The 24443-nt window shown below is 35.2% G+C and overlaps 1 protein-coding gene across 1 annotated transcript; it reads right to left on the minus strand.

Moving 5' to 3' along the window:
• Positions 1-8480: 8480 nt before the first annotated feature.
• Positions 8481-24090, minus strand: LOC308552395 (disintegrin and metalloproteinase domain-containing protein 18-like; the record flags this gene model as incomplete). The annotated part of the gene is made up of 6 exons (XM_081127713.1): positions 8481-8685; positions 10934-11010; positions 11385-11463; positions 14269-14324; positions 23386-23462; positions 24036-24090. The coding sequence occupies 6 exons, from the start codon at positions 24088-24090 to the stop codon at positions 8481-8483; spliced, it is 549 nt and encodes a 182-aa protein (XP_080983839.1).
• Between the last annotated feature and the right edge of the window lie 353 nt (positions 24091-24443).

A 24443-nucleotide genomic window follows, 5' to 3' on the forward strand; every position in this document is an offset into this window, starting at 1 on the left:
AATTCTAAAATAAAACATGTGATACTATTTATTTCCTAGGTGTAAGAAAATATTTCTTAAATAAAAAGATAAAACAATAATAAAAATCATAAATTGGACCTAAATGCATGATAATTAAGAATTTATATACATTAAAAGATACCACTAAGTGAGTGTCAAAACAATACTCAGACTGGGAGAAGACAGTCCCAAAATAGCTACCTGACAAAGGACTCATATTCATAACATATACAGAATTTCCACAAAGCACCAAGGAAAAAATTAAAATAAGAAACACTTATATTTACTCTTAAAGAGTATTAAATTTGTTCAAATTCAAAGTCATCAGGTAAATACCAAGAAAAATGAAAATATGATTCCATAATACATACACAAGAATGGTTAAATTTTTAAAAAAACTATCAATACCAGTTGTTTGTGAGGATATGGAATCCTTAGATCTTTCATATATTGTTGATGGGAGAATAAATTTATGATCACTTTTGAAAACTATTTATCAATATCCTCTAAAGATAAAATATACAGACTCTATAAAATAACAATTTCACTCCAAAGTAGATACTCAAAAAAAATTGTATCTACCACATGGACGTTTTTCCAAAGAAGACATACAAATAGCCAAGAGGTACATGAAAAAGTACTCTACATGAATAATCATCAGGGAAATGCAAATCAAAACCACAATGAGATATCAAATCACACCTGTTAGAATGACTATTATAGAAAAGGAGAAAGTATTTCAAATGTTGTCAATAATGTGAAGAAAAGAGAACACTATGGAAATGTAAATTGGTAAAACTGTATGGAAAATAGTGTGACAGTTCCTTAAAAAAATTAAAAATAGAACTACCATATGATCCAGCAATCCTACTCCTGGGTATATATCTTAAGGAAATGAAATCAGTGTCTCAAGTAGATATCTGCATTCCTATGTTTATTGCAGCATCATTCACAATAGCCTCGATAAGTAAACAACTTAAGTGTCATGAACAAATGAATGGACAAAGAAAATGTGCTATATACACACACAATGGAATGTTATTCATTATTCAGTCATAAAAAGAAGGAAATCCTCTCATTTGAAACAACTTGATGAACCTGGTTGGCTTTATGCTAAGTGACATAAGCCAGACAGAGAAGAACAAAAACTTTATGGTATCACTTATATGTAGAATCTTAAAAAAAAAAGGATATTGAATAGAATGGTGGTTGACAATGGCTAGAGTGAGGGGAAATGAGGGAAAAAATGAAGAGGTATTTGTAGGTCAGAGAATACAAACTTTCAATCATAGGCCTGGGGAAGGGAGGTGGATGTGGGATGGAGGGAATTAATGGGGGGAAACAAATGGGACAGCTGTAATACTTTCAACAATAAAAATAAATTTTTAAAAAGAAGTTATGAGGATCTAATGTATAGCATGGTGACCAGAGTAAATTATATGGTATTGTATACTTGAAAGGAACTGAGAGTAGATTTTTTGAAATACGTTTTTATTAATTTTAGAGAGAGAGGAAGGGAAAGGGAGATAGAGAGAGGAACATCGATGAGAAACATTGATTGGCTGCCTCCTGCAGGACCCCTACTGGGGATCAATCCTGCAACCTGAAACCTGGACATGTACCCTGACCTGGATTCAAACCAGTGACCTCTTGGTTCATGGGTCAATGCTCAAGCACTGAGCAACACCAGCTGGGCTGAGAGTAGATCTTAAGTGCTCTCATCACACACACACACACACACACATGCAAAAACAAAAGAAAGAGAGAGAGAGAGAGAGAGAGAGAGAGAGAGAGAAAGAAAGAAAGAAAGAAAGAAAGAAAGAAAGAAAGAAAGAAAGAAAGAAAGAAAGAAAGAAAGAAAGAAAGAAAGAAAGAAAGAGTTAACTATGTGAAGTGATGGATGGGTTTATTATATTGATCTTGATAATCAGTCCACAATGTGTAAGCATATCAAATCATCACATACACTTTAAATATATACAATTTCATTTAACAGTTTTTCTCGATAAAGTTGAAAAAAGTATTAAGTAAATTTGTAAGATGGTAAATACCTGGTATGTTCAAAGAAAACATATGACCAGAGAGGCTACAGTAGGTCAAGGAAAGGGCAAGTCAAAACTGCTATAAAATGAGGTCAAAGAGCCTGGCGGGAGTGGCTCAGCAGTTGAGAATTGACCTATGATCCAGGAGACTGAGGTTTGATTCCTGGTCAGGGCACATGTCCAGGGTTATGGGCTCGGTCCCCAGCAGGAGGTGTGCAGGAGGCAGCTGATCAATGACTCTCTTATCATTGATGTTTCTATCTCTCTTTCCCTCTCCCTTCCTCTCTCTGAAATTAATGAAGACACACTTAAAAAAAAAAAATGGGGTCAAAGAGATACTGGGTTGACCTGGGGATGAAGCATGGAGTGGACAGTGTAAGGTATTCTAGGCTAGTTTTGGTTTTTGTAATAATTAACACCTAAAACAAAGTATCTTTATTTGGAAATAATAAAAATAATTCCATTGTGGTTTTGAAATTAAGAAAAATTTCATTAAGTTTAAAGAAAGAAAGAGACCAAGAATGAGAAAGAGAGAGAGAGAGAGGACAGAGTGATGGAGGGAGAGAAAGAATAAAGGGAGGAAGAGACAGTGTGACTTACCAAAGCTTTTTCCACTATAATATGCATTTCTAGATACTGGGGTAATAGTTTTGAAAGAGATTTTTCCTGGAAAAAAAAGGGATTGATAAAATGATAACATGTATTGAATTTGTTTAACACAAAAAGTAGCAAGTAAAGAAGGCAAAAAGAATGCATACAAAACCTTCCTAGGAACTTAAATATAAAAATTAATTGCAAACAAAAAATTTCACTTGAAAGTATATTCTAGATTTAAAGAATCCCAGCGAGCTTGCGAGAGTAATGTAGAAGTCTAGGTACTCTGTATTAATACTGAATGAGAAAGAAAGGGAATATAAATACTCACATTCTATTGTCTTCATCTCATGCAAATCTACATTATGAAAAAGCACTTGAGAATTTTTCATGGACTGTCCTCCTAAAGACTATGGTAACACCAACTGTACCACAATAAAAATCTTCCAATCATTTAGCAGAAAAATGCAGGGAAAAAGCTGAGAACTCAGAGTCTACATAAACATTCAGGTAAATAGTGTGACTTGTACTATTAACCATATGGGTATATAGGAAAGAAGAGAATGCAAAATATCAAAAATAATTCTGTAGCTCCAGGGCACAGGCTTTAAGTCCCTTTTTACATGATCTTATAATACTTGATTGAGCGAGCAATCAGCTGTAAATAATTAGTTTATTACATTATCATTTGGCACTTTAATGGTAATTTTTATATGAGTTATTTCTTAAACACATTAAAATGGTATTTCACATATATACATTTCAAAGAAACCAAAATTTCATTCTTGATCCAAGTATAGTGATCACTAAATATAAGAGTAAGAAAGGTACAAAGATTGTGTCTGTTACAAAATAGCCTAGGTTAAAATAAATAAACAAGCAAACAAGCTGGACTCAATGGATAGAATCTAGGCTTAAATAAGTTTGCTTATATTTCTATTGGAAATTAAAATATGCCTGCATTCCATACACAAGGCTGGACAAAAGTAGGTTTACAGTTGTTCATATGGAAAATAATATAATAATTAATAAATAATAATATAAGAATAAGCTCTGTGTTTTGCATACTCACAACTATAAACTTTTTTCCCCACCCTGTATGTGTTGTTGTCATTCTGTCAGTCTATCATATATGCAGTTTGAAAGAAAGAAAGTGCTCTTAACTCTTATTCAACCCTTACTAGTCTTGTAATAACAGTGATCATAAAATGTATTCTTTAAACTGAAATAATGTGAAGTGGGAAAAGCGGCACTAAAATAATTGAAAATACACAATTATTAAAATTGATATTTAGTTCAATTTTATTAGGTAGACCTACCAATATTTCTACTCAAATGTTATTTCTAAAACTAGATTACATATACATACATATATACACATATATATATATTTAGAAAGAGAGAGATTATATACATATATATCTGGGTACACAAAGTCAAAACTTTTTAAATCTTTCATTGAATAAAAATATAACCACATGGACATCAATATCATGGCAGAATGAGAGGACCCTTTTTTACAACAAGTTGGACAACTATAATTAAACAAAGGATCCTCTATTCAACATGGAGGCATCTGAGAGATCCACACATTAGTCCATCTGAAAGTAGGCACATTGGAAAAAGTAAGGGAGGTGAATTGGGGGAACTGACATCCCTGCCTGAAAAGCCATTGTGGTGAAACCTGGTGGCAGTAGTGGAGATGCAGAGGACTTACGGTGGTTATTGCTGACAAAGAGTCAAAGCTGTGGTCTTGTGGTGGCCATTACTGACCTAGAGGCAAAACCTCAATCCAACATACCTGCCTCCTCTTGCCCACCCATTGCAGCAGAACCCAGTAGAGGTGGGACCTAGTTGAAAAAGCAGAGATGCACACTGGTAACAAGGAAGCAGTGCTAGGAGCTCCCAGGCTAGAGCCCCACTACCCTCCACATCCCACCATGAGGATGGTGCCCCAAGATAGCTGCAACCCAGACACAGAGTAGACACCCAAAACCTTGGGAAATATAGGGTATTTTCCATAACTGAGGTCACACCATGCCACCAAGATTCCAAATGTGACAGCAGTATTGTTAAGAGAAAACAAAAACTTGTACTATAGCATCATCTACTGAGAAACAAATGAAGGATCGATCTCTGTTCAGAAGCTGCTGAATGGGTAAAAGCAAAGAGTAACTAAAAAAGAAAAGAGAACCAGAAATTCTGGAGCTAAAGAACTCAATAAATGAGATGAATAATTTGATCATTAGAAATAGAGTAGACCAGATGAAAGAGAGAATTTGTGCTCTTGATTACTGAAACTTAGAAATGTCTCAGGGGGAAGAAGAGAGAGAACAAAAAGAAAACAAAACAAGAGGTCTACAACTATCTGACTCCATTAGAAACAACAACATAAGGATAATGGGTATAGCAGGAGAAGAAGAGAGAGAGAAGGGAACAGAGAACAAAGTATTAAAAGAATTGATAAGAATTTCCCAAATGTATAGAAAGTGCTGGGCATTTGAATACAAAAGCTATCAGAACACCTAATTATTTCAATGCAAAAAGATCTTCTCCAAGATACATTACACTAAAACTGGCAAAATTTAATGACAAAGAAAGAATTCTTATGGCATCCAGGGTGTAAAAGACTGAAACCTACAAAGCTGTGGTCTTGTGGTGGCCATTAGGCTATCATCAGATTCTTTTAGTAGAAACCTTATAAGTCAGGAGAGAGTGGACAAAAATATTCAAAATACTGAAAGAGAGAAATAACCAGCCAAAAATAATATATCCAGCAAAGTCATTCTTTAGATGTGAAGGAGAAATAAATGCTTTCCCAGACAATCAAAAATTGAGAGAATTCACCACCAAAAGTCTTGCATTACAAGAAATGTTGAAGGAAGTTCTTCTATCAGAATCATAAAGAAAAAGGGTATACACAACTTGCAGTAAATGACAGACAGAAACTTGCAACTCTACTTCAAGAAAGAGTATTAAACACTTAATTATAACATAAAAGTTAAAGGGGAAAAAAGCATTAAAAGTAACCTACTTCAATTTGGCAATAAACACAACATAAAAAGGGATAATTCTGGGGGAATCATAAAATGGGAGAAGCAGAGGACAAGGGTACAGGTGAATGGATATGAGAGGCAATCAGAAGAAAAGGGATTATTGTATGTAAGAGACATTTTACAAAAACTTAATAGTAACCACAAAACAAAAATCCAGAGTTAAGACATGAAACATAAAAAAAAAAAAAAAAAAAGAGGAAACAGAGAAAAAGATAATAGAAAACCACCCAACTAAAGTAACAGACAGAAACACAAGGGGGAAAAAAAAATGGACATACAGAGCAACTAGAAAATAAAAGATAAAATGGCTGCAGTAAGTCTTCATATATCAACAATCATGTTAAATATAAAAGGATTGAACTCATAAATCAAAAGGCACAGAGTAGTGGAATGGATTTTAAAACAAGACCCAGCTATATGTTGTCTTCAAGACTCATCTCAGCTCCAAAAACAAATAGGCTCAAAGTGAAGAGGTGGAAGATGATACCCTAAGAAAACAGCCTCCAGGGAAAAGCAGATATGACAGTACTTATATCAGACAAAAGAGATTTCAAAACAAAAAAGTTACCATGATACAAAGATGGACATTTTATAATGACAAAAGGGACAATTCTTCAAGAAGACATACACTTATCAGTATATATGCACCCAACCTGGCTTTGACAAAATATACAAAGCAATTATTAACGGACCTAAAAAAAAACACCCTGACACAAAGACAATTATAATAGGAAACGTACATACCCCACTTAAATCAATGAATAGCTATTCCAAACAGAAATTCAGTATTTTGTAACTCATTTTATGAGTCCAACATTACCCTGACACCAAAACCAGGCAAGGGCAACACACACAAACAAAAGTACAGATCAATATCTCTGATGAGCATAGATGCAAAAATTCTAACCCAAACACAAGCAAATGTAATACAGCAAGACATTAAAAAGATAATACATCACAGTCAGGAGAGGCTCATTCCAGGGGCACATGGATGGTTCAACTTATGCAAATTGATCAATGTGATATACCACATTAACAAAATAAAAGATAAAAATCACATGATCATCTCAATAGAGGCAGAAAAAAGCATGTGACAAGATACAACATCCATTTATAATAAAATAAAAAAAATTCAATAAAATAAGTATAGAAGGAAATTATATCAACATAATAAAGGCCAATATGACAAACCCTCAGCTAACATCATACCCAATGGTGCAAAATGGAAACCTTTCCCTCTAAGAATGAACATGTACAAAAGGATGCTGACACTTGTCACTGTCATTTGACATAATATTGAAAGTTTTAGCCAAGGCAGTTAGGGAGGAAAGAGAAATAAAAGGCATCTAAATTGGGAAGGAGTGAGTAAAACTGTAACTCTTTACAGATGACATGATTCTATATATAGGGTGTCCCCAAAAAATGTATACACATTTTAACACCTGATAGCTGTTAAAGGAAAATGAAATGTATTTTAATAAACATTGCCTTTATAATTATTCAAAGTGTGTGTATACATTTTTAGGACACCCTGTATATATATAGAAAAACCTATAGACTCCATATTAGAAACAATAAATAAGTACAGTATAATTACAGAATACAAAATCAATTTGCAAAAATCTGTGCTTCTAGGTACTAAAACAAATATCAGAGAGAGAAATAAAAAAAATCCCATTTGCAATTGCATCAAAAAGAATAAAATAAAAACAAATTAAGGGAGAACGTGTACATTGAAATCTACAGAAAGTTGTTGAAAAAAAATTAAGACATAAAGACATAGAAAGATACTCTGTGTTCATGGATTGGAGGAATTAACATTGTTAAAATATCCATATTGACTAAAGCAATCTACAGATTTAATGAAATCCCCATCAAAATTTGCACAGAGGTAGAACAAAAATCCTCAATTTTGAGCACAGAGAAGATAGATCAATTGAGATTATATATTCTAGGGGGGAGAAAGAAAAAGAATGGAGAGAAGTGAACAGAAACTAACAGACCTGGAGGCACTATCAAATATAGCAACAGAAAGTTGGAGTACCAGGAAGTGAGGAAATAGATAAAAGGGCAGAAAGAATTCATGGCCAAAAATTTCTCACATTTGATGAAAAACATTTAAACATCCGGGAAGCTCTATGAATTCCATCTAGGATCAATTCAAAGAGAACCACTCAAAGACACATTATAAGAAAAGTGTTATAAGGCAAAGAAATATAGTCTTAAAAAAGAAGCAACAGAGAAGGGACTCATCATTTACAAGGAATCCTTAGTAAGTTTAATAATAACTGATTTTTCATCAGAGACCTTGGAGTCCATAAGATAGTAAGTTAAAATATTCAAAGTGGTGAAAGAAAAATGCCTGTCAACCAAAAGTTCTATATCCAGCTTATAGGTAAATAAAGAGAGTGTAATATAGACAAATAACCTATTTTATAATTATATGTTTTAGTAGTATTTAAAGTTATGTAACAAAACATTAAAAGTATTTTTACCAGTATAACAATGGTAGCTGTTAGCTATAATTAACAGTGACTCTATTCTTCCCGTATTCCTAAATTTTATTTAATAATATGCATTTTAATTTAAATAAAAGAATAAGAAATGTTACATAATATATCATAAAACAATAACCTTGTTGTATAATCTTTCATATATTTTAGGTAGAATATGGATGTTTTATTTAAGCACATAGAAAAAAGATACCAGATTTAATATTCCTACTCAACTGTTAAGCAGTTCCTTTTCACAATTAGAAAAAATTCTACAGAAGTAATTTCATGGTATGTCATAGCATCAGAATTATTGCAGTTACCTGTGAACTTGAATAACCTTTATAGGTCTGATCTTTCTGCCAAATATTGCTGTAATTTTCTGCTAACACTGATATATCTGTATTGTCATTTTTTACTTGATAAATTATGTGCTTAAATCTTGCTGATGATTCCAATGGTTCAATTCCATAGCTGATATTTTCAAACTGAAGGAATCCCCTGAATATTTAAAAAGCAATGACATCAAAATCTTACAAATGATCCCATCCAAAGCTATAATCTAAAATATTATAAGAAATGATGAACCCTAGTAAGGAACATGTTTTAAACACATTTTTCCCCTATTTTTTTGTCTTCCATTAATAACTGTTACCACATCTGCCTTAGTTTTCCTTCACATATTAAGTAACTAAATAAATTATAAAGTATTTTGTATTTTCTGAACAGTAATCACATTCATTCAAAATGTATAACTTAAGGCCAAGTATTAGCTGAGAAACTAGATATTTGTCGAAATTTTCAAGAATAAAATTCCTGTTCTTGCAGAGGTTAGGATAAGAGAAAGCAGGAATATAGAGTGGATATCTAAAGAGACTGATATAAATGAAAACCACGTTCAGAGAATGCCAATTTTCTGAGTTGAGTAAATTTTTAAATCAGGCAAGCAAAAACCAAACGTTAGAGAGTGTCTTATCTGCTCTGGACTCATCTTCCTCTGATAAACTTACCACCTTCCTCTTGTCATCATTAACGATGAAAATCACTTTTCTCTGCCCTTTACCTGAGGGAATTTTTTTCACCTATCCCCCTATCTCTCCTTCCTTTGGCAACTATCAGCTTGTTCTCTATATCTATGGGTTTGTTTGTTTTGCTTTGTGTAGTCATTTGCTTTGGGTTTTTTTAGATTCCAAATTTAAATGAAGTCATGTGGTATTTGTGTTTCTCTGTCTGACTTATTCACTTAGCATAATACCCTCTAGGTCCACCCATGTTATCACAAATGGAAAGATTTCATTCTTTTTTATTGATGAGTAGTATTCCATTGTATATGTATCACATCTTCTTTATCCATTCACCTATTGATGGACACTTAGGGTGCTTGCATATTTTGGCTATTGTAATTAATGAAGTCAACATAGGGGGGCATGCGTCTTTTCAAGTTGGTGTTTTTGTTTCCTATGGATAAATATCCATAAGTGAAATTTCTGGGTTATATGGTAGCTCTATGTTTAATTTTTTAAATTAAATTTATTGTGGTGACATTGGTTGATAAGATTATATAGGATTCAAGTGTACAGTTTTCTGATACATGATCTGTATTTCATTGTGTACCCACCACCCAAAGTCAAATCTTGTTCTGTCACCATATATTTGACCACCTTTACCCTTTACTACCTGACACTTCCTTATTGTAACCAACATAGTATTATCTCTATGAGTTATTGTTTATTTTCTTATTTATTTGTTGCTTTCAGTTTTATGTCCCACATGTGAGCAAAATCATATGGTTCTTGACTTTTTCTGTCTATTTCACTTAGAATGATATTCTCATGTTGTTCATGATATCCATTCTCATGATATCCATGTTGTCACAAGTGGCAGTATTTCATCTTTTCTTATGGCTGAGTAGTATTCCATTGTATATATGTACCACAACTTCTTTATCCAATCACCTATCAAAGGCCACTTCCATTGTTTCCATGTCTTGGCCACCTTGAATAATGCTGCAATGAACATATGGGTGCATATATTTTTGAGAATAAATGTTTAATTTTTTGAGGTATGTCCATATTGTTTCCCATAGTGGATGCACCAATTTACAATCCCACCAACAGTGTGCAAGGGTTCCCTTTTCTCAACATCTTCACCAGTACTTGATATTTGTCGATTTTTTGATGACAGCCATTCTGACAGTTGTGAAGTGATATCTCATTATGATTTTGATTTGCATTTCCCTGATGATTAGCAATGTTGAGCACCTTCCCATATGCCTGTTGGCTATCTGTATGTCCCCTTTGGAGAAATGTCTATCAAGTCCTATGAAGTACCTTTTTAATTAGTTGTTTTATGTCTGATGTTGAGTGTACCTTAAGTGTGAGCATACAATATGTGCCTGTTTGAATAACGAATTAATGTCATTTTCCATAACTCTTTAAGGTAACTGACAGATAACTCAGCTATAATGTTTAGGGAAATGTTCTAAACTTTCCTTTACTGACACTATCCTTTTATGCACAGTATCTTGAAAATACCCACAGTCAGGTTTCCCTGGAGTGATTTCATTTGAATAAGCACTAAGGTTCAGCTACTAATACTAACATAAAAAACATTAAGGTCATCATAAAGAAAACTTTCAGATTTGGATTCCCCTTAAACCTTCCCAGAATTGTGTGTGCTAGCCACTAAGTGTCATTTTGAAGTATATCCTAAGTTTTCCATGTGTAAATATTCTCTAAGATGTTATTACCTGAGACCAGAACATATGCTGAGTGTTGCAACTGAATTTGGAAAATCTGCAACATAACCTTGGTAATGGCAATGCATCTGAAAAACAGTATAGAAAGGCAAATAAATAAATTCTTTATGAATAAAATATGTATTGTCAAATATTATAGATGCTTCAAAATGTTAAAATAGTTTAAAATAAGATTGTGTCTTATACAGATTAATTAATACATATTTTCAAGGGAAAAAAGTTTTTGACAGCTCTCCTTTGAACCACCTAAGTGCCCATGAATATTACCTCAGCATTTCATCTTATTTCTATGTACAACAATCAACCACATAACATGTCATAATTATACAGAATAAAATATATTAAACTGCAAACATAGAACAAATATATCTCAATGGTAATGATATGCCTATTTTAATAAAGAAACATATAATAATAAATGTCTAAGACATCTGAGTCTTACCTTAAAATATGAAGAATCAGTATGCAAAGATCCAGTTTCATTAAATGTATAAACCAAAAAATTCCGGGATAAGAATGAGCTAAGAAACAATATCAACAACAACAACAAATGGTTGAGTAATGAATTTAATATGAATATAAACATTACACTAAAAAAATAAATGTGAAATTTATTAAAATCATATAATAAAATGCAGCAGTTAGAATAATTTTAGTGTGGAATAACAGTTTAAATTTATAGAATTGGTGTATCAGGCTTTCTTAACACTGAAATAAACTCTGTGTGAATCATCTGTACCAGATATCTGTGTGTGTGCTTGTGTACATCTTCATTCAAGAGTATTTACTGAGTGCCTACTGTCTGACAAATCCTCTTTTAGGCACTGGGATATAGCAATAAACAAAAGACAAAACCACTGATCTTCATAATAGTGAGGAACACATACTTCCAGCATATTAGATGATGATAAATAAAGCCTGGGTGAGGGAATTTTGTTGCAAAATGTAGATAGGATGGCATGGGAGGCTCACAGATATAATGATGCATTAGATGATTAAAAACTTGAAAAACAAGACCATGGATTTTACAGAAATGTTATTCTAGACAAAGTTAAGAGAAAACACAAAGACCCCGAGGCATAAATATATTTTGTGTATACAAAGAACAGCTAAAGGGCAATATGCCTAGAGTGAAATATGGAAGAAAGACAAGAGATAGTCATAAGATATGGTGTCAATGTGATGAGAAGCCACTGGAAGATTTTGAGCAGTAAATGAAAGATCAGACCAACATTTTAATAGAATCAGACTGAATGCTGTGTTGAGAATCATTTGCAGAAAGAGAGAAACCAGTTAGGCTGTTATAGTCATCCAGGCGAGATGTGTTGGTGGCTTGAAACAAGATAGTAGCAGTGGTGTAGGTCCAATTCTGAATATATTTTGAAGGTAGAACACATGGGATTTAATAATCCATTGAATATAGGGGTGGGGGAGACGTCAAGGGTTACTCTAAGGTTTTTGTCCTGAGAAACTGGAAGAATAGAGTTGTCATTTACTGAGATGATTGTGGAAAGGAGATATTTTGGGTGGATCAGAAGTACAGTTTAAATATGTTAAGCATGAAAATTCTATTAAACACTTGGGCCCGGCCGGGTGTGGCTCAGCGGTTAAGAGTCAACCTAGGATCCAGGCGATCGAGGTTGGATTCCCGGTCAGGGCACATGCCCGGGTTTTGGGCTTGATCCCGTCGGGGGATGTGCAGGAGGCAGCTGATCAATGACTCTCTCATCACTGATGTTTCTCTCTCTCTCTCTCTCCCTCGCCTTTCCTCTCTCTGAAATCAATAAAGATATATTAATACACACACACACACACACACACACACACAGCACTCGGTTATCAAGTAAGTAGTCAGATAATTGAATATGGTATTCACTGGAAAGGAATAAAGTATAGATATAAGTTTGGAAATAATCAATACATAAATTGTATTTGAAGCCCTAGGGTTGGATGAAATGGCCAGGTGATTGAATATAGCTAGGAAGAAAACGAGCCTCAATAATAGCACCACGGAGTTCCCTGAGATTGGAGACATAAAAAATAATCTGAAAAACAGACAAATAGTTACTGTGAAAGTGTAAGCACAATGGTGTAAGAGTTAAACAAGAAGTCTGTGGTATTCTGGAAGTCAAATGAAGAAATTATTTTGTGGAGGAAACACTAATCAGTTATACAATATGTTGCCAATTGATCAAGAAAAATGAAGACTAAAAATTAACTGGCATTCAGAAACATGAAGATCATTGATTGTCTTATCAACAGACAATATCAACGGCGTTGTAAAGACATTAAAGACTAACCTGAGTTTAATGGTCCTAAATTAGATGAGAAGAGTCATGAATTAAATGAAGATACTTTTCTCCAGACTTATTCAACTATAAAGATGCAGGTGGACAAAATGCAGTTGTTATAAATATATATTTTCAGAGAGGCAGGTAGAGAGGAGGCTGTTTGAGTCCATTTATATGAAATGCTGAGAAAATACACTTACAAAAAGTACATGAATTGTTACTTGGAGTGGTGGTAGGGAACTAGGATTAAACGTGAAATGGCATGAGAGACCTTACATGGGGAATGAAATGTTCTAAAAATGATTTATGGTTGATGGTTGCAATACTACATAAAATTATTAAAATTATTTATTTATACACTTGACCAAGTTTTATGATATATAAAGTATGCCTTATAAAGTTCAAAATAAATACACACATAATACATTCATAAGATGTATGCCACTAGTTGAATTTCCTACCAATAACCACTCAATGTGTTAACTATGTTTGAGCTCCCATCAGACATACTTATTATTTGTAACAATTCTTGGGTTCAGTGGCTTTATATTCAATTAAAGACTTAAAAATATATAGCTTATTTCTAAATTTGAAAATAAAAAGCTGAATAATTTAATGCAACAATCTCATACATCTAAGATTCAAGACCTAATAAATCCTACATTAAATGTCAGAGGGATGGAGGGGGGTGGGGGGATGGAGGGGGAGAGAGTAACCAAAGAATTTATATGCATATATGCACAACCCAAGGATACAGACAATGGTGGGGAGAGTGACTGGGGAGGGGGAAGGAACGGGGGGGAATGGGTCATTGGGGAGGAAAAGGGACATCTGTAATACTTTAAAAAAATAAAATAAAATAAAATAAAATAAAATAAAATAAAATAAAATAAAATAAAAATAAAATAAAATAAAATAAAATAAAATAAAAATGGATTGATTAAACAGTCTGCATTTTTCTTCATTATTATATTTAAATAGTAACAAAAACTTTTTAAAAGTAAAATCTAAGCTTTAAGAAAAAAATCTTCTTACCGTTCTGTGAGATGCAGAGTGTAGGGTTTATTATCAATTGTAATGATATAAATCACCTAAAATAAAGCAAATCAATAAAAATGATTTAGTAAATAAAAAATATACAAAGTAAAACTTTTTCACTCCTGTCAAAAAAAGACTCAATTCATTTTAAAAATTAACATATTCTGCAGAATTTATTATTCTAAATAGAAGGAATTTATTATAATAATAAATTCAAGACTAGGGTAATGAATTTAATCTGTAGGGATGGCTTTTTGAAAGGAAAAAACTGAAGGTCACATTTTGAAAATATATAATTTTAGCATTATTAATACTATAGATTAATCATTTCTCTCTGAAAAATATACATTTTTCTGGTGAAGATGAATGAGACAAGGCTGCAGGCTAACATTCTGTGCTAAATCCAATGAAACAAAGACAAATTTATAAATACATATATACATACATGCCATTGATACCATTGCAGTTAACCTAATTATTAATAACAAGAAAGGAGCAAAGGGACAGCTAAATATTATAGGTATGTCATTTTTGCAGCTTTGCCAGGAAGCTGCAGTTGAACACTCCTCGGAGTGCCACCAATCTATTCCCCACAGATCACTGGGGGAAGGGACTGGACAAGGAGAGAATACACTCATGACCAGTAAAGCCTGGGTGACATAGGGAAGGTACTTGCCTATCAGTCACACCTGGGAACAGGTCATTGACCAGAGTAGGCGTGGCCACTGCAAGCTCAGGAAGATTTGAGATATTAAATCTCCTGAACAAAGAGTTTCACTCTCTTGGCTCCTGGCTCTCTTGATTTGTGCTCTTGGTCACTCTTGGTTCTCTTGCATTCGCCCACATGGCCCATAGCCATGTAGACCCCATACAATAGACTGATGGGCGGCAACTAGCCTAATGCTAAACTGGACCCAGCTCCAACATAGAATGGAAACTCTGGCTTTGCTGCTAGCTCTATGAATCCCCAGCTGCACTTCTTCCAGGACTGGATTAAGGGAAATGGGACTTTGGAACCCCTGAGATGTAATTCCACCCAAATTAAAATCATTCATCCTCCCATGTGAGGATGAAAATTCTTTTTCTCAAGATATAAGGACACCATCCTCAGCATTCAGTGCGGAAAGGGATACCCCACTTCTACTGATAACACTACCAATACACCTGGAGCCACTTCGTAATCCTCTCCATATATAAACCGTGAGGGAAAAAGGACCTGAGAAATGGATACTAGTGAGAAATGCTGCAGTTCCAGGAATAAGAGCTTTAATACAGCACGGATTGAGTTATAACAGTTCTCATCCTAATGTGGTGACATCCAGGAATAGGAGTGACTCTGAGGATGTTTACAGAGTGAGTCAGTGGACTGTCTCCACAAAGGCAGACAGACCTCTCTGCTAGCAAATCCACAATTTCTTTTCAAGAAGAAACAATTTTAAGAAAGATATCTGATTTTAAGGGAAGGGAGCCTGTGAGCCTGTGAGAGGGTAGTGCTGCTTATGCCTAGAAACACCCAGGAAGTACAAGAAGCCCACAGACTCAGAGACCAGATGCCTAATAACCCAGAACTGAAAGTGTAATACTGGGCATGAGGCAGGATAGCAAGAAGCTAGGAAAATCCCTTGACAAGTAGAATGGGGAAACTGAGACAGGTAGCTAAACAAACTGGCCAAGCAATTTACAGCCAGATACAGAACATCACCTTCCCAGAGATAATATCTAGGCCTCGGTTGTATTTCAGCCTCAGGCTTAGAAAAGTAGCAAAACCAGGTGGGTGACTTCAGGACCAGCTGCAATAACAAATGATCCCTTGCCCTGGCACTGACCAATCAGTAGAGACCAAGACCTTGAAAAAGCACACCTGGAAAACTGATAAATATTGTGCTGAAACCCTCCCCTGAGACCTCTAAGATTCCCACCTGCAAGGGAGAGGAAAAACTCTCAAGACAAAGGACCCTGCCTGTGCTCTCTCTTTGGGGAGCACACCAACGCCTTTCCCTTTCCCTTCTTCTTCCCCCCACAGACCTGCATCTCCTAAACAATAAGGGCCCCCAGGAGACTTGCAACTAGGGAAGCAATGGGAAGCAGCAGCTTGTCCTGGACTAACCTCCTGAACCTGTCTCCAAGGTCCTCTTTTTTCTGACTTCCCAGTGAGCTAAAACAGCCCTGCCTCTGCTCATTTCTTCCTCTAACATTTTTATAGGACCAAAGCAGTTGCTTCTTCTATGCTAAGCCCCTTGCTTCATTGTCTCAAGCTTTAATAAGCATACCCTCAATGTCACCCGAACTCATGTTGTGAACTCTTTTCTGCACAAAGTCAAGAACCCACACACCCTACTGTCTGGCCCTAGGCAGACTCAGGGCCAAGTCCTTTGTCCAGTAACAGGCCTATCAAGTATTCCTTACTCTCCTTTCTACCTCTTCTCTTTCCCAGTTTAGTGGGTTTCACCAGTGCCCTCAGGTCACAAACCTCTTTACCCTTTTGCCAAGAGACTAAAGATTTTGCATCATAAAGGCGGTAGAAGAGATGAGTTTAGATAGAGTTTCTGAAAGGGCAGATGTTTCTCCAGATCCTGAGAGAAATCTGTTATTGTAATTTTCTTACAAACTCCTAGACAAAATCAATGAGTGTCTGAAAGTAAATAACAAAGGTTTGCCAAACTTATCCTGTATTACTTTAATATAATAATAATGACATATCTCTTAAAAAAATGCAGAACCAATCTCAGAATGTGCCCCTCAGGAGGATGCTTTAACAACAGACAGAAACTACAAAATCCCTACAAGAAAAAAAGGTGTGGAAAACAGGAGTTTTGAATATAAACAAATTATCCTAATGGACATCTATAGTACATGACACAAAACAACTGCATGATATATACAGAAACACACACTGGAGTCAAATGCATTATCTGAACATGGTGAAATTCAATTAAAAATCAGTACCAAGAGGATATCTAAGAAAAGCCCAAATATACACACTTCAAAATTTCCCATAGGTCAATGGAGAAACAACAAGGGAAATTAAAAACCATGTTATATTAAAATATTATAAATGCATGTTACATAAAATTTATGTAGTGAAGTGACATCAGTGTAAATCAGAGTAACAACCACCCAAAATTCTCTTCTACGTAAACCCAACATGAGAACTGAAAAAACTGGTAGAATCAACCTCTTCAGATATCTAGAAATTAATTAAAGGCTTACAATATTCTGGAGAGTGTTTAATCAAGAAAAATAGCTGATCTTAGTAAAAATATTAATATTTGGGAGATTTGAATTTGCCCTAGTCTGTTCTTTCATTAATTGAAAACTAATAGAAAGCATTTGCAGTGAATACCAGCAGACTAGAAACCTCTGACAAAATCAGAACGTGGCTGGAGCATTTTCAAAATCTCATTTCCAGAGAAGTGTCAAGATTTCACCTTTGTGGTTCTTAGAAGACCCACTCCAAGCTTGCCTGTATTTGACATAAATTAAATTGCACCTAATGTCAAAATCTTTTTCCCAAAGGCATTTGCTGAAAACAACTACAGAACTTTTTTTTTTTAACTTTCACAGTTGCCTGATGCAGTGAATAACGGTAGGGCAAACAATAGACCAACCAAAAAACTTAAAAGGACCATATAATTTCACTTATATGTAGAATCTAATGAACAAAAACTAACAAACAAAATAGAAACAGGCTCACAGATATAGCAAACAAACTGACAGCTGTTAGAGGGGAAGGCAGTTGGGGAGCTGGGTGAAAAGGTGAAGGGGTTAAGCAATGGGGGAAAAAACAACTCATAGACACAGATAACAGTATGGTGATTAGCAGAGGGAAGGGGGGTTTGGTGGGGGGGATGAAGAGGGTAAAAGGGGATTAAATGGTGATGGAAGGAGACTTGACTTGGGGTGGTGAACACACAAAACAATACACAGATGATGCATTATGAATTGCACACCTGAAGCCTAGATAATTTTATTGACCAATGTCACCCCAATAAATTCAATAAAAATTTTTAAAAAGGAAAAGCTGTATAATGAAAAGTTCACATGAAGCTTTGGGAAATTATGACAAGTTCCTGGGTATCTAAAAGGCCTCACACACTATGCGCATGCCCAAGGGTGTACACATGCATAGGACAGACCTGAAAAGACCCTAAACTCTCAACTCTTGAGGCTCTGTGCAAACAAGAATTGAAATGATAAGCATAGTTGTTAAATTCCTGGCTGAATGACAAAATGTAAACAGAGAGTCTCAGCAAAGACTGAGAGACTTACTGGCCAAGCATTTCAAGAATTCTCTACCTGATCATTAACCCTCCAATAAGATAATAGAATAAAGACATCAGTGGCTACACACAATAAAGGATACAGATTTTAGAGAACCAGTGAAAAAACTCACAAACTAAATAACTAAAACAAATAGCAATAATATCTGGAGGGGAAGAAGTATCTGATTTCCGGAGTTTACCACAATATATTATTTGGAATGACCAGTCTCAGTTGTAAACAAATTACAAGACGTGAAAAAGACTAAGAGAGTATGGTCCAGGAAAAAGGCCATCAGTGAATACTGTTTTGGGGGAAGATTAGATGTTGAATTTACTAAAAATTGCTTTAAATTAGGTATTTTAAATAATTTCAAAGAGCTAAAGAAACAGTGTATAAACAACTAAAGGAAAGTATAATGATTTCTCATTAACTACAGAATATCTATAAAAGACATAGAAATTATAAAATAGGAATAAATAGAATTTCTGATATTAAAACAATACCTAAACAACAAATTAAAACAACTATGAGATAGCATCATAAAAAAGACAAGAGGTAACAAATGCTCATGTGATGTTGAAAAACGGGTACACTTGTGCACCATTGGTGGAAATGAAATTGGTACATTTATTCTGATTCTCAAAAAACTAAAAAATTAACTAGTATATAATCTGGCAATCATATTTCTTGGAATATATCCAAAGGAAGCAACATTATCTCAAGTGGTATCTCTACTTCTATATTCACTGCATTATTCACAACAGTCAAGACATGGAAAAAACCTGTTTGTCAACAGAGAATAAAGAAAAGTGGCATATGTATACAATTGAATATTGTTCAGCATTAAAAAAGAAAGGAATGTTGCCATTTGCAACAATATGGATGCGCCTAAAGGGCCTTATGCTAGGTGGGAATGGACAAATACTGCATGGTATCACCAATATGTGATACCATACATCAGCTTGCCATGTAGGGTATATATACACAGGCTACACATACACTTTTACAAATTAAATCAATACACAGGATCAAGTTGAAATAAAAAATAATAAAAATCATTCAAGCAGTCAGAAAAAAAATGCATAAGTATTTTCAGAGTAGTAAGGATGTCCTGAGACTTCTCACCAGAAACTATGCAGGAACAAGATAAATCGTCTGAATCTTTAAAGCGAGAGAGAGAAAGAAAAAAATGAAAATCAAATGCTGAGAGTTTTCATCAAACAACAAATCTAAAGAAAATTTTAAAAGATGCGCTTCAGGAAGAAGAAAATACAATATCACATAAAGTGTGATCACACAAAGTAATGAAAATTACCAGGAGTATTGAATACATGGATAACTCATAATTTTATTCATTTTAAATCTAAACACAATTTACAATTTAAAAGAAATATATTAACAAGTATTCTTGAGTTTATAACATGGGGAGACTATACCTATGATAACAGCACAAAGAATAGAAAAATACAAAAATTACATTATTTTAAAATTTTACATATATGACACTGTACAATGTTATTTGAAGGTAATCCTTGATAAGCTAAAGATCCACATGGTGAAATGATTATAGGTTGATAAAAAAATAGAAAAAGAAAATTGACTGTAAAGAGGAATATCAATAAGTGTTCAATAATTCAGAAGAAGTAAGGAAAGGAGGTCTTGACTCCAGCTGACACACTCTCAAGTTTCTGAGCTGAATGGTGCCACTGGCTTTACTCTGTGAATGATCAGTTCTGCCTGTTAGACTTTCTTCTGAAGAGTTGCTGGGCTATGCAGCTTTCAGGTTTCTGACACCAGAACTGTAAAAAGAAACTGAAGCACAATAATTTCAAAGAATTTATTTGAGCAAACAACAATTTGGATCAGGTAGCATCAAAAACAAAATGCTTAGGGGCACTCTGTGGGTGGGGGTTAGGGCAGAACTTTTTATAGGAAAGACATAGAAGCATAGCAACTTTTAAAATTGCCTGTGCTTTCACTAGCTGTTTTATTTGGGAAAATCTAGGTTTTTTTGGCTCTTTATGATTAGGTGTTCTTGAGTTTCCTTTTTCTGAGATTTGAGAAAATCTAGTTGGCTATTTATGAATTGTTCTTGAGTGTTTTCTCAGATTCTAGTGCACTGATTCTGCCTTAGGTTTTGCTTATGCAGGTGACTAAGGCACTAGAGCCACCCCAGACTAATGGCCTCCTTGTTTCACTACTCTAAATGTATACAGATATAAAATGTATACATAAAGTCAATAATCAGCTGAAATAGTTATTTTGTTTAGATGGTTCTCCCTAAACCTTTCCACAACTTAACCTTAATATATACATATATATTGCTCTTGTCTTCTGCTGTCATCTATAATTTCAATACTTGCTTCAGAATGCAGCTTTGATTAATGCCTATTATGACCTAACATAAATTGACTTATATAAAGGTTGAGAAATATATATGTATAATTATTATAATATATTAAATATTATATATATATATATATATGAAATGTACAAAGACTGAGAAGTAAAAAAGCAGCCCTGATATTGGAAGCTGGCTTGATACTACCAGCTAGCCTTGGTGTTCTGCTGTCGGATATAAACATTTTCACAGGACATCATCACACACAGCCACTGTGAGGTAAGTGTGGATCAAGATAAAAACAAAACCACTTTATAGTCATGCCTGACTACAAATAAACTGTAAACATTTTCTATGTAAGAAGAAAAGAGCAAATATGCCCTAATGGACTAACAAGAGTGGCTGTTTCTTCTTAACAATTACAGATGTAGAATTTTTCTAGTCTTCCCTTTTTCTAGATAAGATTTACTAAGACATACAATCATAAAATTAGCCCTACTTCCTGACTACATCCAAACCAGAGCAAAGGCCTGCTTCATCAAACCTCTCCCAAATCCCCTAGCAGAGGCTGAAATCTTTTAAAGCTCTCTAACACACTCTTACTGAGATGCCCCATGGTTTCCCATGGTGTGTGTTGTGCCCCCACTGCAGTGATTAATAAACCTAACTTGTTAAATACAGGTGCATTCCCCCATGGCCTTTGGTAGGAAGGCGTTGAAAGGAGGTCAGCTCTCCTCAACTCCTGGGGAGTTTTTCCCCAGCACCTATAGCTTCCACAAATATGTTTAGATAAACCTTAGAAGGTTGGACACCTGCATAAGTGCTGCAATACCCCCAAATCAAAGCCATTGCTTTAGTAGAATATGTGGTTATCATAACAAACTGGGAGTCCATGGAAAAAGAATCCTTTGTATGTTTAATAATAAAAATAGACACAAGGAAACCAGGAATTAAAGGAAGAGAACAAGACAGATAAAAGGAGACCTACTGTAAGAAATTAAAGAACATTCATCATATTCTATCACAGGAAAAATGGCTTCTGGAATTGCATAAAGGCAATTAAAAAAACATAAATAGGTATTAAATACTTCATAGTAAAAGCATCTCATGTCCTGCATAGTTGCTATAGGCTTTGGGATAGGAAATTTGAATTAAACAATTTAACATTGAAAGTGATCATGCAATGGCAGTATAAAAATTCTTATAAATCAGAAAAAAACCCTTTTCTATAAACAAATTTTCAACTGAAAGTAGTACTTGTAATGGAATTGGAATCATAAATTAAAAATTAGGTCCCATGTCCTGAATGTTGTAGCTTTGATGCCCTTAACTTAATATTTTTAATCCTCTTTATTAAATACATGTATATGATATATATTTATCATTTATATCACATGTATATCCATATTTTCCTTTAGAAGGTTAATCTGAGAATTAAATGAGATTAGTGTATGAAAATACAGCTCTCTGAAGAAAAGCAAGTTTATTGTTTTCAATTATAATTTTATATACACTTTATTTTTATTATTATTCAGTAATAGAAAATCATGGTAGGTTCCATTACAGTGTGACAAAAATAGAGGTAATAAATTCTTAATTTTTTACTTACTCTTATCTCAGAAATTGTTCCTTTAACATGATTTTTTTTTTTTTTTCAGAGTTACCATGTATTGACCACACCGATTTAAGTACATGGGAATCTAAACCCCTGCAGTATTACTTCTGGTTTGCAACATAAAACATAACTGTGCCAACTTGAAATATTCAGAACTAAATGCCTTCAACTTAATTCCTTTTTTATATGGCAGCTAAGCATTTTTTAACTTTGTTTTCCAATTAATTTATTTCATTGTAATTTAAAAAATATATATATATCTATTGATTTCAGAGAGAGGAAGAGAAAGGGAGAGAGAAAGATAGAAACATCAATGAGAGTCACTGATCGGATGCCTCCTGCTTGCCCTTGGCTGCGGATGGAGCCTGAAACCCGGACATGCGCCCCGACTCAGAATCGAACCTCTATCTCCTGGATCATAGGTCGATGCTCAACCACTGAACCATGCCAGCTGGGCTATTGTAATCTTTTTCGTCATAATAGGGAAAATGTGACATTTTTCTTTTTCTTTTCTTTTTTTCCTCCTTTGACCATACTTCTAAGTCTGATGCTTCTGGTTCAAAATTTTGTAGGTCTAAAGTTTGCTCAAGACCAATTTCTCTGTTGCTGGACCACTGTTATACTTATTTCATACTGATTTTTTTTTTTTCTACCAGTATTTTTTTTAAATTATGAACAAGTATGTCAGAGAGATGAGGAGATGAAGGGAAGGGCACAGGAGTTAGCAATGGAGGTGTAATAAAGGGAGGGTCAAAATATACTAAAATAAAACAAAACAGTGAAAACATTTTGCTTTGCAAATTAATAGAAATCAGTATAATCTGACTTTGTACTCAGAGGTAAATTAAAAGTCTTAAAATTCTAAATTGTAAAACAAATATTTCCAATAATTTACCTGCTTCCCTGTACTTTCACTCTCATTTGACCTTATTTTCCGTGGAACTGTGACATGCAGAAATATTCCTTCAGAATCTGCAGTAAGAAAACGAGTCTTTTGTTGTTTTGCGACAACAATCATCTCAGGGAAGCATGGGTTCTTACCTGAGTCCACGGTGGGTCTAAAATTGTCAATACATTTATTAATATTTGCCCTAGCTCCTTCTTGGTCCAAAGCTTTCACTACCATGACATTGAAAACGGCTAAGATACAAACAAACAGAAATGAGACACAGCAGTTCCACAGGCCCGTCTTGTTCCTCAGGACCCCTTTGGGGCTGTTTCCCTCCGGACTCGGAGGAGTGAATTGAGAGCAGTGCGCACACCCCTAAAGCCCGCGGCTACAGGGTGCGTGAGCCAAGAGGACAAGCTGAGTCTCAGCTCCCGAGCCCCTGGACCCCTGATGCAGAGCCCACTCCCTGGCTAACATCATCAGTCACCTCCGCCGGGCCGGGGTGGGGCGGTGGGGGGGGGGGCAGCCAAGGCACAGCAGGGCACCCAGGCAGGGCGCAGCGGGGGACCCCAGAGCTACAGGAACTTTGTCTCCAGAAAAAGCCCAGCCCTGCTCAGAGGCGAAAGAGAAGGCAGTCCAGGCTCCCGTGGTCTCACCCATGTGGGCATGCAGCCTTCCAAGCTCAGCGAGCAGCGCAAGAAGGAGGAACATGGCCCGGCCGGAGCGCAGGGCACAGCCAGGACCAGCAGCCGTTGGGCAGCTCTGAGGCTCGCGGGCGGGAACGCGCGGAGCTGCGGCAGGGCGCCGGGCCCTGGGCGCGGCCCGCGGCTCCCCTCTGCCTTAGCTGGCTCACCCCGGGGACCCTGACTGGCTGGGCAGCTGCCACAGGTCTGGGGAGCCAGGGGCCTCAGCGTTTTGGCACAACTGGTTTGTTGTGGGTGAACTTACATTGTTTAAACCCTTCAGTAGTGACCTAGGGGCAGATAAACATGATTGGCTTTCCTGGTCAAGTTCTTGGTAATTTCTTTTATTCATGTCACAGTTTTCTGGCATGTTTTACTTAC

This window comes from Miniopterus schreibersii (genome assembly GCF_964146895.1).
Source record: "Miniopterus schreibersii genome assembly, chromosome: 2".
NCBI lineage: Eukaryota > Metazoa > Chordata > Mammalia > Chiroptera > Miniopteridae > Miniopterus > Miniopterus schreibersii.